This window comes from Phycodurus eques, chromosome 3, assembly GCF_024500275.1.
Source record: "Phycodurus eques isolate BA_2022a chromosome 3, UOR_Pequ_1.1, whole genome shotgun sequence".
Lineage (NCBI taxonomy): Eukaryota > Metazoa > Chordata > Actinopteri > Syngnathiformes > Syngnathidae > Phycodurus > Phycodurus eques.
Genome location: NC_084527.1, coordinates 21,887,207 through 21,903,557, shown reverse-complemented (window position 1 = coordinate 21,903,557; position 16,351 = coordinate 21,887,207). Strand labels below are relative to the sequence as shown.

The following is a 16,351-nucleotide window of genomic DNA, read 5'->3' as shown; positions in this document are numbered from 1 at the left end:
TAAAAAATGCTTTCCTAAAAGAAGACAATTCTTAGGATTTGTAAACACGAAGTATACAATGTTATTGTCTGGGAGAAAAACCTTGTTTGAAAAAAATATTTTTAATATATCGTATTGTTACAGAAATATATTTATGATAATAAGTGGTAATATTACTACTTTGACATTTACGTGGTCGAAATAAATATCAACGACATCACGCCATATTAAAAGGCAAACCTTGTTGTAATTACAAGTAATTTCCTGTAGATGACACTCTTTCTTCACTGCTCATTGTTCACTTATTAGTTTGTTATTCGTGTTCTTCAAGTTTTCAAACAGTCACAAATTTTGTCTGTTTCTTAAAACCGTCAACATGTTCTTTAATGTAAGAGTATTTTTTGTTATATATTATAATTTTAAAAAGCAACAAGACACATTATGTTTACTTATTAAATTGAAATTATTTTTCTAAAGCACTATATAAGTGCAGTCCATAGACCATTTATAACGTGACATAAAAAAAATCTTCAACAGGAAGTTATTTTATCTCAACCACATTCTTTTCTAAGAACTTTTCACAGCTGCAGCTTGTCAATCAACGGAGGTCAGGTGACCTGACTCACGCCACAACAACGCCGCAGACCGGAAAAACGCTGGCGACCTTCTGGTTCTGGTTCTGGTCGAACAAGGATGGGGGTCAGCGGCAATGTGGTTGCGCTGTGCAGCTACGAGACGACCAAGCTGGTCCGCATCCATAGCGTCCGGCTGGGCTCGCTCAAGTGGACCCTGAATGCAACGGTGCTGCTATTCATATGGTGACGTCATTCCCGCTTCTTTAAAAACGATTTTAACAAACGAAGAAAAAAAACACATCATCGTTCTTATTATTTAGTAATATGTGATAGCAGCTTCTTGAAAATATGTTTAAAAGTTTGGACTGTCTGGTTGGCAGTATGTGCCATCAAAACTGTCAAAAGTTTTTTAATTTATATATATATATATATATATATATTAAAATGAAGATAGCTGTTATGATGACGTGATAAAGTGGTAAATTAACAAGTGCACGTGCCTAGTTTACTATTTGTATGTTTGTATGCTGCAAGACGGAATAGATTTTATTGGAAGGTAAAAAAATATATACTGTGCATTAAGCTAATTTATTAAAATGTAAATGCATATAACAGTATTTTCTGTGTCAATTGGTTTACATGGACCTTTACGATATGCAGTATGTTATGAACATACAATGATGTCACATTTGTGTTAAATGGACATAAATCTGTTGGGTAGCTTGCTAAATGGACATTGGACTAAACATGTAGGCTAGCATGCTAGATGGACAAACAGATGTTAACATGCTAACGTGCCAACATAACAGTGTTGTTGTTTGTGGTGTTAGCGTGTTGATGTTGTGGAACCGGAAGTACCAACAGTTTGATCAGGTAGTCAGTTCCGTGACCGCCAAGGTGAAGGGCGTGGCCCGCATGCAGCTGCCCGGCGAGGAAGCCGTCATCTGGGATGAGGCGGACTACAGCGGACCCTCACAGGTCAGAGCTCCATGAATCTTTACAACGTTGTTTCCCCCCCCGCCCCCCTTCCACCTATGACTTTCTTCATGCTGCTGATTGGCTATCATTATTTGGATTTGAAATGGCAACTTCAAACCAAAATGGCAGACTTTTTGTGTCTTACTGGGAATGGATTCATGAAGACTTTTTTTATGTGTCTCCCAGTGTTGGGGAAAAATCATTGTGTAAGCGAAGTAGTTCAAAGTTCAGTTCGAAAATGAACTAGTTCAGTTCATAATTCAAAATTTTGAATTAAGTTCACTGTTCCAAAAATAAACTAATCATATATATATATATATATATTTTTTTTTTAAAATATGTATTACTCCTATATGTTGCTGACATGCTATTATCCTCAAAACACTGTCAATTCACTCCACACTAGTAGCCAGCTGCAGCTTTCACCCTACAATCTCAAACAAATGAGGAAAAACTTGTTGCTTGAATGGCGTTTGTTTGGCGAATTTTCAAAAGAAATTCAGGAAGCAAGGATCCCTGGAAATTACCCCTGAATAGCCACTTCAAACCAAAATGGTAGACTTCCTATTTCTTTTCTGACATGGCTTCTTGAGACGTTTTTGTGGGTCTATGCATGATAGACATACCTACCAAATTTCATGTCGCTAGAAAAATTGGCCTGACTTCGGTGTAGGCAGCGTGGGTTCAGTTCCCACTCAGTGACGGTGCGAATGTGAGTGCGAGTGGTGTCTATATGTGCCCTGCGGCTGACTGGCGACCAGTTTAGGGTGTAGTCTGCCTTTCACCCGAAGTCAGCTGGGATAGGCTCCAGCACCCTGCGACCCTAAACAGGACGAGTGATATTGAGTGGCTGAATTTTCAAAATAAATTCTGGGAAGCAAGGATTCCTGGAAATTACCTCAAAAATTGTCACTTAAAATCAAAATGTCTAACTTTCTGTCTTGCTTCAAGTGTGGCTTCTTGACAATTTTTTGTGGGTCTCCTATTGCTAGACATGTCTACCAAATTTGATGTTGTTACAGGGCCCTGAAAAAGTATTTGCTCCTTCTCATTTTGCATAGTTTCCCCATGTAAATGTTTAAATATCATCACACAAATGTAAATATTAGATAAAGATAACCCAAGTAAACATAAAAAAACTGTTTTGAATTATATAATGTTATTTATTAAGGGGGGGGGGACTATTCAAAGCTACCTGGCCCTGTTTGGAAAATGTAATTGTCACCCTTGTTAAATCATGAATTAACTGTGGCTAATTAATTTTTGGGGTAATATGAGTTAATTTTCACTGACCACACCAAAGCCTGAATACTTCCAGACTTGTTTAGTTAAGAAATCCCTTAGATTGAATCTGACAAAATTAAGTCTGCCGAAAGATCTCAAAAAGGTGCAACAAAATGCCGGATCCAAAATAAATTCAAGAACAGATGAGGAATAAAGTAAATTACATCAGTATGGAAATGTTTACAAAGCCCATCCATGTTCCGTACCGCTTATCCTCACGAGGGTCGTGGACGAGCTTGAGCCTATCCCAGCTGACTCTGGGCGAGAGGCAGGGTACGCCCTGAACTGGTTGCCAGCCAATTGCAGGGCAGGTTACAAAGCCATTTCTTAGGTAGTGGCTAGCCTTTAAAAATTACCCCAAGAGCACAGTGACGACTCATCCAGGACGTCACACAGGAATCCAGGACAACATAGAAAGAACTTCAGGCCTCCCTTGCCTCAGTTAAGGTGTTCATGATTCAACAATAAATAAGGAAGAGACTGGGAAAAAATGGCATTCTTGTCAGAGTTCCAAGGCGAAAACCACTGCTGACGAAAAAGAACATAAAGGCTCATCTTACCCCCGCCCCCCCAAAAAAAGCATCTGTATGATTCCCAAGACTTTTGGGAGAATATAATACGGACTGACGAGATGGAAGTTTAACTTTTTGGAAGGTGTGTGTCTTGATGAATTTGGTGTAAATGTAACGCAGCATTTCAGAAAAAGAACATCACCCCAACAGTCAAACATGGTGGTGGTCGTGTGATGGTCTGGGGCTGATTTGTCAATTCAGTTTGAAAATCCTGAAGGAGAATGTTCAGTCATCAGTTTGTGACCTCATGCCGAAGCGCACTTGGGTTTAGCAGCAGGACAACGATCCAAAACACACCAGCAAGTCAACTTCTCCATTAACAAATGCACATCTCGCTCCATCCCAGTAATGCACGGTGTCCCTCAAGGCTCGGTGCTTTGTCCCCTCCTAATCATTGTCCACATGCTACCCCGTGGACACATCGTTTGCTACCATAGACTTCAATTTCACTGCTACGCCGATGACACACAACTCTACAGAATCTATCTCTACTTTCACAAACTGCCTCTCTGCAATAAAATCATTGGTGACCCCCGACTTCCGCAAACGGCAATAAATCAGAACTTACTATTATTGGTCCCAAATCCCTCCTCCCCTCCACAGGACTTCACATTCTCCATTGATGGTCACAAACTCACCCCCTCCCTCACAGATCAGAAACCTCTGTTTCATTTTCGAGCCCACACTCCCCTTCCAACCGCACATCCGTCAAATCACCAAAATGGCCTTCTTCCACCTCCGAAACATCGCCCGCCTTCGTCCGACCGTTTCAAAATCTGCTGCTGAAACCCTGATCCATGCCTTTATTTCCTCCAGACCGGACTATTGCAATAGCCTTCTTTACGGTCTTCTCTCCATTCACCTGGGGAAAAAAAACACACAGAATTCAGCTTCCCGGTTACTCACCCATACCCGCTTCCAATGACCATATCACCCCTGTCCTTTCAACAGCTCCACTGGCTACCTATACAACAGCACATCGTCTTCAAGATCCTGCTGCTCATCTACAAATCCCTCAATATCATGGCCCCCCATACATAACCGATCCTCTGCAGCACCATCACCCCTCCCGTCGCTTCCGGTCTGCTGACTCCTACCTCCTCACTCCCACCACTAAATCCAAGCACCGTACCTTGAGGGACAAAGCCTTCGCTTTTGCTGCCCCCACTCTCTGGAACTCTCTCCCCCCACACATCCGTGTCTCTGACTCCCCACAATCCATCCAACCATTCATGTTCTGTACCACTTATCCTCACTAGGGTCGCGGGCGTGCTGGAGCCCATCCCAGCTATCTTTGGCCGGGAGGCGCAGTACACCCTGAACCGGTCGCCAGCCAATCGCAGGGCACATATAAACAAACAACCATTCACACTCACATTGACACCTACAGACAATTTAGTCTTCAATTAACCTACCTTGCATGTTTTTGGAATGTGGGAGGAAACCAGAGTACCTGGAGAAAACCCATGCAGGCACGGGGAGAACATGGAAACTCCACACAGGCGAGGCTGGGATTTGATTTTGCCTGTGAGGCAGATGTGCTAACCAGTCGCTCACCATCCCGCCCTCCCCACAATCATTCAAAACAAAACAAAAAAAAGTTAAAAACACTCTTTCAACAAACATTAAACCACTTATTTATTTTTCTCTATTTATTATGACTTTTGTTTGTTTTATGCCTGAAAAGCATCTGACCTTTATGACATGCGCTACAAGAAAATGTATTTATTATTAACTTCTAAATGTCTTTTAAAAAAAAAAAAAAAAAAAAAAAAAAAAAAAAAAAAAAAGGTTTTCTTTTGGCCTTGTCAAAGTCCGGACTTGAATCTGATTGAAATGTAGTGGCATGACATTAAAAAGGCCGTTTATGCTCGAAAACCCTCCAGTGTTGCCAAATTAAAATAAATCTGCAACGAAGAGTGGGCCAAAATATCTCTACAGAGATGTGAATTACTTCTTGCCAGTTGTACAAAACATTCAACATTCACTTCAAACCAAAATAGCAGGCTTTGTGTGTTTTGGTGGCTATACTCATGATTGACATGCCAAATAAATTTCCTGATGCCAGGTGTAATCTGCTTCAGGGGAAGAATTTCCCCAAAACTCCAGGGGGCAAGAATGGTGGAACTTAACCCTAAAATGGTCTCTTCAACCCCAAATTGCAGGTTTTCTTTGTATTTCTGGGCATTGCTTTTTGAGACTTTTTAAAAAAGGTGTATTTTATTTATTTTTTGACTAATGATAGACACGCCTACCAAATTTCATTTTGCTAAGTCAACCTGGCATTGGTGGCTGAATTTTCAAACAATTATTCTGTGCCTCCTCTCTGTAACCTTTACGGACACAGACTTCATTGTGTTTTGTTTACTGCATTTGTGGTCACCATGGCACACACAGACACTCTTTGTTGTCATCTCAGGACAAGAACTCTTTCTTTGTGGTCACCAACGTCATCGTGACCAAGAACCAGAAGCAAGGACGATGCCCTGAGGTAAGTCCATAATAATGATGCGACTCATCAATTTAACCTCATGGCAACAAAGCTGACATTTTGTTTCCCAGACTCCCTCTAGTGGCCGTCGATGTCGGCATCACAACGACTGCAAGCGAGGCGCCTGGGAGCCGCACAGCCACGGTACTTTGACTTGACTCGTGTGCAGTTATCAAAAGTTGCAGCTATCACTCTTCGGTTCCGAACTCCCCCAGGGATACAGACGGGGTCATGTGTGAAATTTGACGCGTTGGCCAGAACGTGTGAGGTGGCAGCCTGGTGTCCCGTCGAAGCCAAGCACAAACCGCCAAGGTTCACGTGGGCAGCTTCTACTTCCTGTTTTTAGTACTGCTAAACCTTTAGCTTTTAGCCCTCTATACTAAATGCTCTCAATCGTGCTAACAAGTGTGTGTACGTGTGCAGGCCTGCTTTGCTGGCGTCCGCTGAGAAGTTTACTGTGCTCATCAAGAACAACATCCATTTTCCCGCCTTCAACTTCATAAGGTGACATTTTGACGTGTACATTTCCATCAAACAATGCAATTTGTAGTCTGTGTGCTATCACATATATTTAAAAGTACTTTGTGGTTCATCTGGTAGGAGGAACATCTTACCCGAGATGACCGAGTCCTACCTGACCAGATGTCAACGTGGTAACGATTCTCTGTGTCCAGTCTTCACGCTGGGAGATGTCGTCCACCAGGCTGGGGGGAACTTCTCAACCATGGCTGTGGAGGTGTGAACAGCACTACTGGTATCATCCTGTTTCGCCATAGCATTATATGGGAGATCGTTAACTTCACTTCAGTTTGCATTTCTGTGTTAAAAAGTGCAGGAGTTAGTTTGGTTATATTGTCACCTGGTCCGTTATTATAAGGACATAGCTGTTTTACATGCAAGTCATCTCCATTGTTGTGTCTGAGAGACATTTAAAACAAAGTTTGAATGGTGGGTCCCTGCATTCTCCTCCTGGTGGCCAGTTTTGGGGCATCCTCCGTCCCCATCGTGCTTGCACACCAATTCCAGGACACCTCTGATGTTTATTGTGCATGTGAGACTGTGTCAATTCACACACCCTTAAGACTCAAGTTGCTTGAATGGGGCCACCCCCGAATTGCTACAAACAACTCTTATGAACTTCTTGGGATGTCCCCTGACTCGCACTCTGTTTCTACTGACGTTTAGACTCTACATGGCCACTCCCACCACACTGCAGTTGCACAGCCAGGTCCACTACACTTTTCCTGCTCTCTTCCGCTCCTGTCCTACCCTACATTGTCCTGTTCTTCCCTCACAGGGCGTAGCACCACTGTCCTCTCTAAAACGCGTCACATTGTGTTATGCATTGAATGCTTTTTTTTTTCTTTTTTTTTTTCTTACTGCTAGTCTCTTATTTTTCTCTCTGACCCCTTGTTTTTTCTTTTCGGTCACTCCCCTTTGAAACTTTGTTCTGTCCAACTGAAATCTTCAGTAAATATCCTTCATAATACAAAGAACTAGAGTGGCAGTGTTTTAAAAAAAAACAAAACAATAAAATCCCTTGTTGCAGAGTGAAACATTTCCAGCTTAAAAGGGATACAGATCCTCCATTTTGCTCGACCTACAGTATCAGCCTAACAGCAAAGGTTTAAAAAAATAAGAATAATAAAATAAAAAGGTAACCATCTGACCTGCATTTTAACATGTCATCCATAGGGGGGCGTGATAGGCATCCAAATCAAGTGGGACTGCAACCTGGACCATCTGACCAGACGCTGCCTCCCCGCCTACTCCTTCAGACGCTTGGACCAGAAGGAGAGCAACAAGACCCTCTCCCCTGGATTCAACTTTAGGTACCAATCATGAGTCAAATACTCATGAAAATGATTGATGTTTTTCAAATTGATGTCAGGTTTGCCAAGTACAAGACAGTGGAGGAGAGGACTCTCTACAAAGCTTTCGGCATCCGCTTTGACATCATGGTCTTTGGACAGGTCCCATTTATTATTGCTATTATTACTATTATTGATGTTTTTAAGCATACTTTTTAGGAGGTACATTTGTCTTCCAGGCTGGAAAGTTCAGCTTTATTCAGCTCGTCGTCTACATCGGATCAACATTGTCCTACTACGCTCTGGTAAGATCAACTCACACCCAGAATTACTCGGTATTGACATGCACATACCAGATATCACATTTTATCGACATGCTTGCCCCAGGTATCACTTTGTATGGGCGTGCTCCCCTCCTCTATCACTTGGTATCATCATTTTTATACATTTTCACCCCTCGTATCATAGTCGGTTAATAAAACAGGGTCACACCTGTTAACGACATGTTTGCACTTGGTATCAACAGGTGTACACTCAGTAGCTACAGTTTTAGAATTTGTATCTATATTCAGCCCGGGTATCAACCAGTTCACAGCTGGCATCACTTGCTATCGAGACTTTCATGCTTGGTATTCATGTGTTCACACCTGGTAGCAACACAGCGTTACAGGTGATATTGATGTTTGTGCCTGGTATCAGACTGGGTATTACATGGTATTAACAAATAGGCACTTTGTATTAGTGTTTTGTCACGCAACATGTACACATCTGGTACCCTACAATCAACACAATATATGGTCAGAGACGGTATCAAAATAAATTTAGTGTTTTAACTCATGTCTTCAATGACATAACCATGTAAACAGAGATGGCGGTCAGCAGCAACACTTCCTACTTGTAGTGTGACGGGCTAACTCCTAACTGTGCCGTCACCTGAACTTGCAGACGACCGTTCTAATGGACTGGCTGATCGGTACTACCTGCTATGCGGCCGAGGAGGGCCAGAACTACTCTGAGAGGAAAGTGGAGTCCATCCCGGACAAAAAAGAGGTTTGATGAAATACTGTACATCACGTATTTAAAGCAGCGTGTTTGTCACTTTGTGTATTTGTGTGTGTTTCAGTGCATCCTGTGTGTGTCATACGTGGACGAGGAAAACATCCGTCTGGTTAAGATGTCTCGCAAGAAACGCTTACAGGATGTCAAAACCATTTGCGTTCAGACACGAAAGGTAAAAGTTGAATTAAAACTCTTCACAGCAACATGTGATAGGAGTAACCAGCCTTCCAAGTTTTTCCAGATAAGACTTATTTTTCTCTCTTTGACAAGAAATTGAGAGAGACGCGACCAATATCCATTTTCTGTACCGCTTATCCTCACTAGGGTCGCGGGCATGCTGGAGCCTATCCCAGCTGTCTTCGGGTCAGAGGCAGGGTACACCCTGAACCAATAGTGCAAGCAAATTTCACAACAAGCAGCAGTGTGGCAGATAGTGAACAATTCTTGTTCATGTACAGTATATCCGTATGTATTATACTCCCATTAGGCAGCCAAGGCGCAAGACAATGAACTAATCATTATGTACCATCAATTTCTTTTTCAATTCCATTTGTGATATTGCTATGTTTACATTCATTTTGAAGGGGAATGATGATTTGAGCTCGCTAGTTCATATTTTTTCACATTGATTGGATTTGGTCAGTCCCCACGGGGCTATGTTTTTTTTTTTTTTTTTTTTTAAATGATTGAGCCGCCCGACTCCAACGACATGTTTTAAGTCACGAAACAAAGTAAACCTGTATTTCAAGTCACCACTGTACATGGAAAACATTGACAAAACAATTTTAACATGTGAACACCTGGTGTCAACATATTTGTACCTATCACAGATGGCAATATATGATTACACCTTGTATTAGCATGTTCGCACTAACCTGTTTCCTATCCGATATCGCAGGCTGTCAATGTGTTCATACATTGTATGGCAACAACATATGTGTCAAGTGTTAACCTGTTCGCACCGGGTACTCATGTCACGCTTGATATCCTCATTGCTCCAGGTATCATGTGGTATCAACATAGCTGCCCCTACATTCTCCTCTTTATTCCATCAGGAGGATATAGGACACATGATGGCCACGCTCTGTCTCCTTCCTGACCCTCAGCCCTCCCCCACCAAACCCCAGCGCCGTCCTCCAAGTTGGTGCAAATGTGGCAGGCTGCAGTGGCTCGCCCCTCCCACAGGAGGAGCTGTGCTGCCGGCGCAGCGACGAGGGCGCCTGCGTGGCCACATCGGCGCTCTTCGACAAGCTCTCACTGCAACGCCCACTCCTGGAGGCGCTGCTCGTTTACCAGGAACCCCTCGCTCAAACGCCACCCAGTGCAGCTGCCTTACGTCGCTGCGCCTACCGCCAGTACATTGTCTGGAGGTTGGGCGTCCCGCCGGCCGACGCCCGCCCCGCCATTCCCCGCTGCTGCGTGATGAGGATCAGGGAGGCATTCCCCAGTCCGGACGGACGATACGGCGGATTTGCGCTGGCTAACGAAGCGGAGATGTGACCGAGGAAAACATTCTGTCAACAGAGCTTTATTACAGCAGCCAAACGGCACATTTATATGGATCGTGTTAATATTTTGTATGTTTGTAACAATACTCCAGATGTCAACATGGGACAAACATTTTGATTTGAAACTGTAATTGATCAGCTTCCCCAGATATAATAGAAGCATAAAGGTTAAACAAAACTAATCAAAATCAATCAAAAAGTTACTGTCTTGTCCATATTGTTTTGGCTTTTTCCATACCATCAAGGGAGGTGGAGTCAGAAGAGATCCCAAGGGCTCAGGTGGACAAGGATGGGCGTGGACAACCTCTGTGGTGGGTAGCAGGCTGCCATCCACGTACATGCCACCTGTGGGGACACAATGGTGTCATCTAGTACCGGAGTGTGCCATCCTGGCATATCATGCTACATGCTGGTGTATCGTGGAACGCTATTTTCTATCAAGGTGTTACCACAGCGACCAATCTCGCTTGAACGACATAGTAGGACTCGATTAAATGGACAAAATCTTTTTATTTACAGTATTTAAGTCAGAATAGCTTGTCAAACCAGGACAGTGTTAAATGTGGAAAAAAAAAACAACAACTGATGACTGTCATTATGTGCTGCTGATGCTATGCCCTTCGTACTCTGCTACTTCAGCTTAATATGAATCAATCAAATAATGTGATGAAATGAGAAACACAAAAAAAGGATACGGATGATTGGGAATATGTATGTGTTTTAACGTACCATAGTTTGGGAGGGTGCCTCTGAAGCCAAATGGAGTGCCAAAACCTGTAAGACAATGATTAGCATGTAACACACTTTTTTTGTTTGTTTTTAAATATAAATTCAGCCCCCTAAGCCAGTGTCACTTTGTGACATGAAATTCGGTAAGCATGTCTGTCATGAGTAGGCCCACAAAAAAAGTCTCAAGAAGCCATGCCTTACAAGACACAGGAAGTTGGCCAATTTAAGCTAATTTCTTGTCTAACTCAACCGCAACTATTTTGTTTTTTGTAAATTCAGTCCCCAAATATGGTTTAACTTAACAACATCAAATGGAATGACCGTGTCTATCATGACTTGACCTAAAAGTCTCAAGAAGGCATGATTAAATAGACATTGCAAGTCTGGCATTTTGGTTGAAAGCAGCCATTTGGTCATTGATAGCGGTCCCTCAGAGACAAATGCAGAAGGTTGTTGAAAATTCAACAAGAAATTTGGTAGGAATTTACTGTATATCATTAATAGACCCACACAAAAAGTCTCAAGAACCCATGAGTATGAAAAAAAAAAAAAAAAAAAAACAGGAAGGCTGTAATTTTTGTTTGACGCAGCCATTGTAGCCTCACTTTGTGCTTCAAAGACAGATTTTGTTAGATTGCTCCAAAATAAGAAACGCATATACACGAGTGGGCCCACCTGAAGGGAGGTACGCATGCGGCGCCGGCAGCATTGGCGGCGACGTGCTGAGGTAGAACGGCAGTCTGGGAATGACGGGCATTCGGAGGGGCTGAGTGGCGAGCATCAGCATGGAGGATGTGGGTCGCTTTGGCTGTAGCACACAATGAGGGTATCACGGTAAGGGCTGAAATGATTAGTCGAATAATTCAAATCCCCCCAAAAAAGTCGAAGCAAAAACTTTGCCTCGAAGCTTCACAGTGATCATTTTTCCGCACGGACTAGTGTTACTGCAGATTCACGCACCGATCTACGTAGAAATTAGTTGGTGTGATCGCTGTATCACACATTATAGTTGTATATCATGGCGTGCCATATGTTACACGTTAAATCAAAATCAAATCAACTCAATCTTTATTGCTATCTTTGCAAGGTAACAGTATAACTGTCCAAAAATTAGAAAGTATGAAACATAAGCTCATTCATCCATAAATAAAAGCAATCCAGTCCCTGATAAAAGGCAGTAAAACTAATAAAAAGAGTGCGGGTAAAACATGTTTTTAAAGTGGCGTAACATGTCATCGTCTGTCATGGCACATTATGGAGTATCATGGCGGTTGCTTGACTCACAGGTGGGTTGGCTCGCTTCTTTTTCCCACCGGCTGCCTCGGCTTTGGTGAAGAGGCAGTTGAGGGCGGCCGAGGCGGCGTTGGCTTTGGCCACTTTCTTGTTGGGCCCCGCCCCCTGGAACACCTTCCTGTCCACCTCCACCTGACAGTCACATGTTCACATAACGATTGTGTGCGTGTGCGTGTGTGTGTGTGTGTGTGTGTGTGTGTGTGTGTGTGTGCGTGTTACCTGTATGATGAAGCGTTTGTGGTAACTGGCGCCGCTCTCTGAGATCAGCTCGTACTTGAGGCTGCGACGCTTCTCATTCAGCTCCATGACAGGATTTTTACCGGCCGCTGTCAGCATTGGACCAGGAGCTTTGCACTTGAAAACAAACAAACAAAAGAACACAAAACAGCAAATATTATTCTGATGTAGCCCTTTTGTGAGAAATATAGTCTTTTAATGGCAAAATAAATCTAGCATGTTGGTGATTTATACACAAATATTGAGCAAATACTGTATATGCTTTTCAATGGCAAAATACAACATTTTCGTGATCTAATACAGTCGTGACTTGAGATGAGAGTTTAATTCGTTCCGTGACCACACTCGTGACTCAAAACACTCATATTTTAAAACATATTTTCCCACTGAAATGAATTACAATACCATGAAGTAGGCTGTACACGATCAGGATTTTTGGGGCCGATCACCGATCAGTGAGTTTAAAAACCGACAACCGATCACCGATCCAATCACAACATGGAGGAATGTGTCTATTTAAATGACCTGTTCATTTACTCTATATACTTGTGCACTTAATTGCTCAAAAAAAATATTTACAATAAATAACCTACAACCCCAATTCCAATGAAGTTGGGACGTTGTGTTAAACATAAATAAAAACAGAATACAATGATTTGCAAATCATGTTCAACCTATATTTAATTGAATACACTACAATGACAAGATATTTAATGTTCAAACTGATAAACCTTATTGTTTTTAGCAAATAATCATTAACTGAGAATTTTATGGCTGCAACACATTCCAAAACAGCTGGGACAGGGTCATGTTTACCAATGTGTTACATCACCTTTTCTTTTAACAACATTCAATAAACGTTTGGGAACTGAAGACACTAATGGTTGAAGCTTTGTAGGTGGAATTCTTTCCCATTCTTGCTTCAGCTGTTCAACAGTCCGGGGTCTCCGTTGTCGTATTTTACGCTTCATAATGCGCCACACATTTTCAATGGGAGACAGGTCTGGACTGCAGGCAGGCCAGTATAGTTCCCGCACTGTTGTAACACGTGCAGAATGTGGTTTGGCATTGGCATTATCTTGCTGAAATAAGCAGGGGCGTCCATGAAAAAGACGTTGCTTGGATGGCAGCATAGGTTTCCCCAGTCCCAGACTATCGTACGACTCGCTTGAAGTCTCTGTGCCCCTTGCACAATGGTCATTGCACCGGACTATTATAATATTAGTCATTCGAACTGCTCTAAGTGCTAGAAGACAATTGTCAAAAACAAAAACAAAAATCCATGAAAAAGAAGTTGCTTGGATGGCAGCATATGTTTCTCCAAAACCTGTATGTACCTTTCAGCATGAATGGTGCCTTCACAGATGTGTATATTACCCATGCCATTGGCACTAACACAGCCCCATACCATCACAGATGCTGCCTTTTGAACTTTGCATCCATAACAGTCTGAATGGTTCTTTTCCTCTTTGGCCCGGAGGACACAATGTCCGCAATTTCCCAAAACAGTTTGAAATGTGAACTCGTCGGACCACAGAACACTTTTCCACTTTGCATGAGTCCATCTTAGATGAGCGCGGGCCCAGAGAAGCCGGCGGCGTTTCTGAGTGTTGTTGATAAATGGCTTGTGCTTTGCATAGTAGAGTTTCAAGTTGCACTTACGGATGTAGCGCCGAACTGTATTTACTGACATTGGTTTTCTGAAGTGTTCCTGAGCCCATGTGGTGATATCCTTTACACATTGATGTCGGTTTTTGATGCAGTGCCGCCTGAGGGATCGAAGGTCATGTTGGTTTTCGGCCTTGCTGCTTACATGCAGTGATTTCTCCAGATTCTCTGAACCTTTTGATGATATTATGGACCGTAAATGATCAAATCCAAAAATTCCTTTCAATTGTATGTTGAGGAACATTGTCGTTCAACTGTTCGACTATTTTCTCACGCACTTGTTCACAAAGAGGTAAACCTCGCCCCATCTTTGCTTGTGAATGACTGAGCAATTCAGGGAAGCTCCTTTTATACCCAATCATGGCACTCGCCTGTTCCCAATTAGCCTGTTCGCCTGTGGGATGTTCCAAACAGGTGTTTGATGAGCATTCCTCAACTTTCTCAGTCTTTTTTGCCACTTGTCCCAGCTTTTTTTTTTTTTTCAAACCAACATTACAGAAATAATGGGTGCTAACTTACTGTAATTAAATTACTTAATTTTTAATGAAATGACTTCACCCACACCGAAACTTTAGAGCATGATTCGACAGAACGGCAGCATATTTACGTCCAACCGTTCGTGCTACCACTAGCTTGCTAGGCTACCTAACATTTTATTGCCTGCTTGTGAGCTGTATCGTATTAAAAGTAAGTGAACATACCTCAAGCAAGCCTGAAACGAACGTCCTCTCCTGTCCTGAGCACTGGTCACCACCAACACACGTTTTCCCCCATTTTGTCCTTATAATACAGTCGGCGCGATCCACTCTCGTTGTCGTCGCCACGGTAACAAGTGTATCCGGTCACATTTGAGTTGACAAGATAAAGCCCAATGATTGTAAAAAAACGGGATGCGGTGGTATCGGAATACAAGATTTTATTGCAGTAGTCTGACAGTGCAATTGTGAAAGAGCAAATTTGTCTTTGAGTTTGATCCAGGCATTACGTGTTGTCTGTCTCAGACGTGGTGTCTGTCCCACAACGCCGCCATTTTTTTTTTTTTTTTTTTTTTTTTTTTTTTTAAATAACTTCATTGGCCATCAGATTTTTTTGCTCGCAAGTCAAGGCAAAAATAAACAAATAAGTCAGGTCACTTGTATCTCAAATCACCACTTTATAGCCACGAGCTTGTTTACGTCATTAATTTTAATTGCAAGATATAACCCTTTAATGCAAAATCCAAATTTTTTGTATTGATATTAGCATTTTCTGAGAAAGTAGTGTTTTAATGGAAAAATATAACATTTTAAGCAAAAGCCAATTTTTTTTGTGGACTTTCTTGAGGTAATAGTGTGTTTCCAAGGCAAAACAACATTGTAACACTTTGTGAACACATACTGTTTTATTTTTGTTTTCTAACAAGTTCTGTCTTTTCAAGGTTTGTGAGTTTCTCACCTCCTTTGAGTCTGTGGAGGAAATGATGGACATTGTGTCATTCTTTCTGTCGCCATCTGACTTGTCGTCTGCGCCCAGCGAGTCTGCATCGCCATCGTTGCTCAGCACGTAGCCAAGAGCTTGCAATACCTTCACACACACACACACACACACACACACACAACACACACACACACACACAGTTCAAGGAACTTTTTGTTCTTGTTATTTGTAGTTGCTGGAACTAAAGGATCCAATCAGATATGTTCAACTCAGCAGGCTGTGCCCCAAATATTACTGGAACTCTCAAAATTAAGAAACCCGTAGCAGGTTTGGTCAGACAACACTACACGACATTTATTATGATATCACCGTATCCCGTCTTTTACGATCACTGGGCTTTATCTTTTTATCAAACACTGTCGGGGAGGTGTGACCAAAAAACGTGTAATCTTGCACCGCAACCGGATACAACCGTTACCATAGGGACAACAATTTGTAGACAAACAATGGGCAATGATGGGGGAAAAAAACTCCAAAAAGAGGAGAAAAAAAACAACAACTTGTCACTGCGTGCTCAGGGAGGTGACATTTTGGGCTATCCATTCAAGGGTGAAAATTCGGTGCATCGCTAATCTCAAGGCACCACTGTACTTGGAATTATGCAGTTTCCGCTTTGTGGGTGTCACTCACTCACCTTGAGGGCCAGCTGCATCTTAGCGTTTCTCTTGGAGCTCCCGCTGGCCCGGTAGGA

The 16,351-nt window shown here is 42.4% G+C and overlaps 2 protein-coding genes across 2 annotated transcripts in view; one reads left to right on the top strand and one right to left on the bottom strand.

The window, feature by feature from the left end:
• Positions 1-559: 559 nt before the first annotated feature.
• LOC133400168 (P2X purinoceptor 4-like) lies at positions 560-11,045 on the top strand. Its single transcript, XM_061672544.1, is given in 14 exon segments — positions 560-797; positions 1,385-1,532; positions 5,808-5,879; positions 5,951-6,023; positions 6,095-6,197; positions 6,303-6,383; positions 6,480-6,615; positions 7,575-7,711; positions 7,771-7,852; positions 7,930-7,995; positions 8,636-8,740; positions 8,814-8,921; positions 9,805-9,906; positions 9,908-11,045. Coding segments are annotated over 14 exon segments (1,680 nt in total). The 5' UTR covers positions 560-672; the 3' UTR covers positions 10,250-11,045.
• The window catches only part of LOC133400160 (spermatid perinuclear RNA-binding protein-like), an 18,905-nt gene continuing 12,988 nt past the window's right edge, over positions 10,435-16,351 (bottom strand). Inside the window, 8 exon segments of the mRNA XM_061672483.1 lie at positions 10,435-10,584; positions 10,586-10,602; positions 10,987-11,031; positions 11,662-11,794; positions 12,271-12,411; positions 12,499-12,633; positions 15,619-15,747; positions 16,295-16,351. Coding sequence (XP_061528467.1) covers positions 10,513-10,584; positions 10,586-10,602; positions 10,987-11,031; positions 11,662-11,794; positions 12,271-12,411; positions 12,499-12,633; positions 15,619-15,747; positions 16,295-16,351 — 729 coding nt within the window. The 3' untranslated portion in view covers positions 10,435-10,512.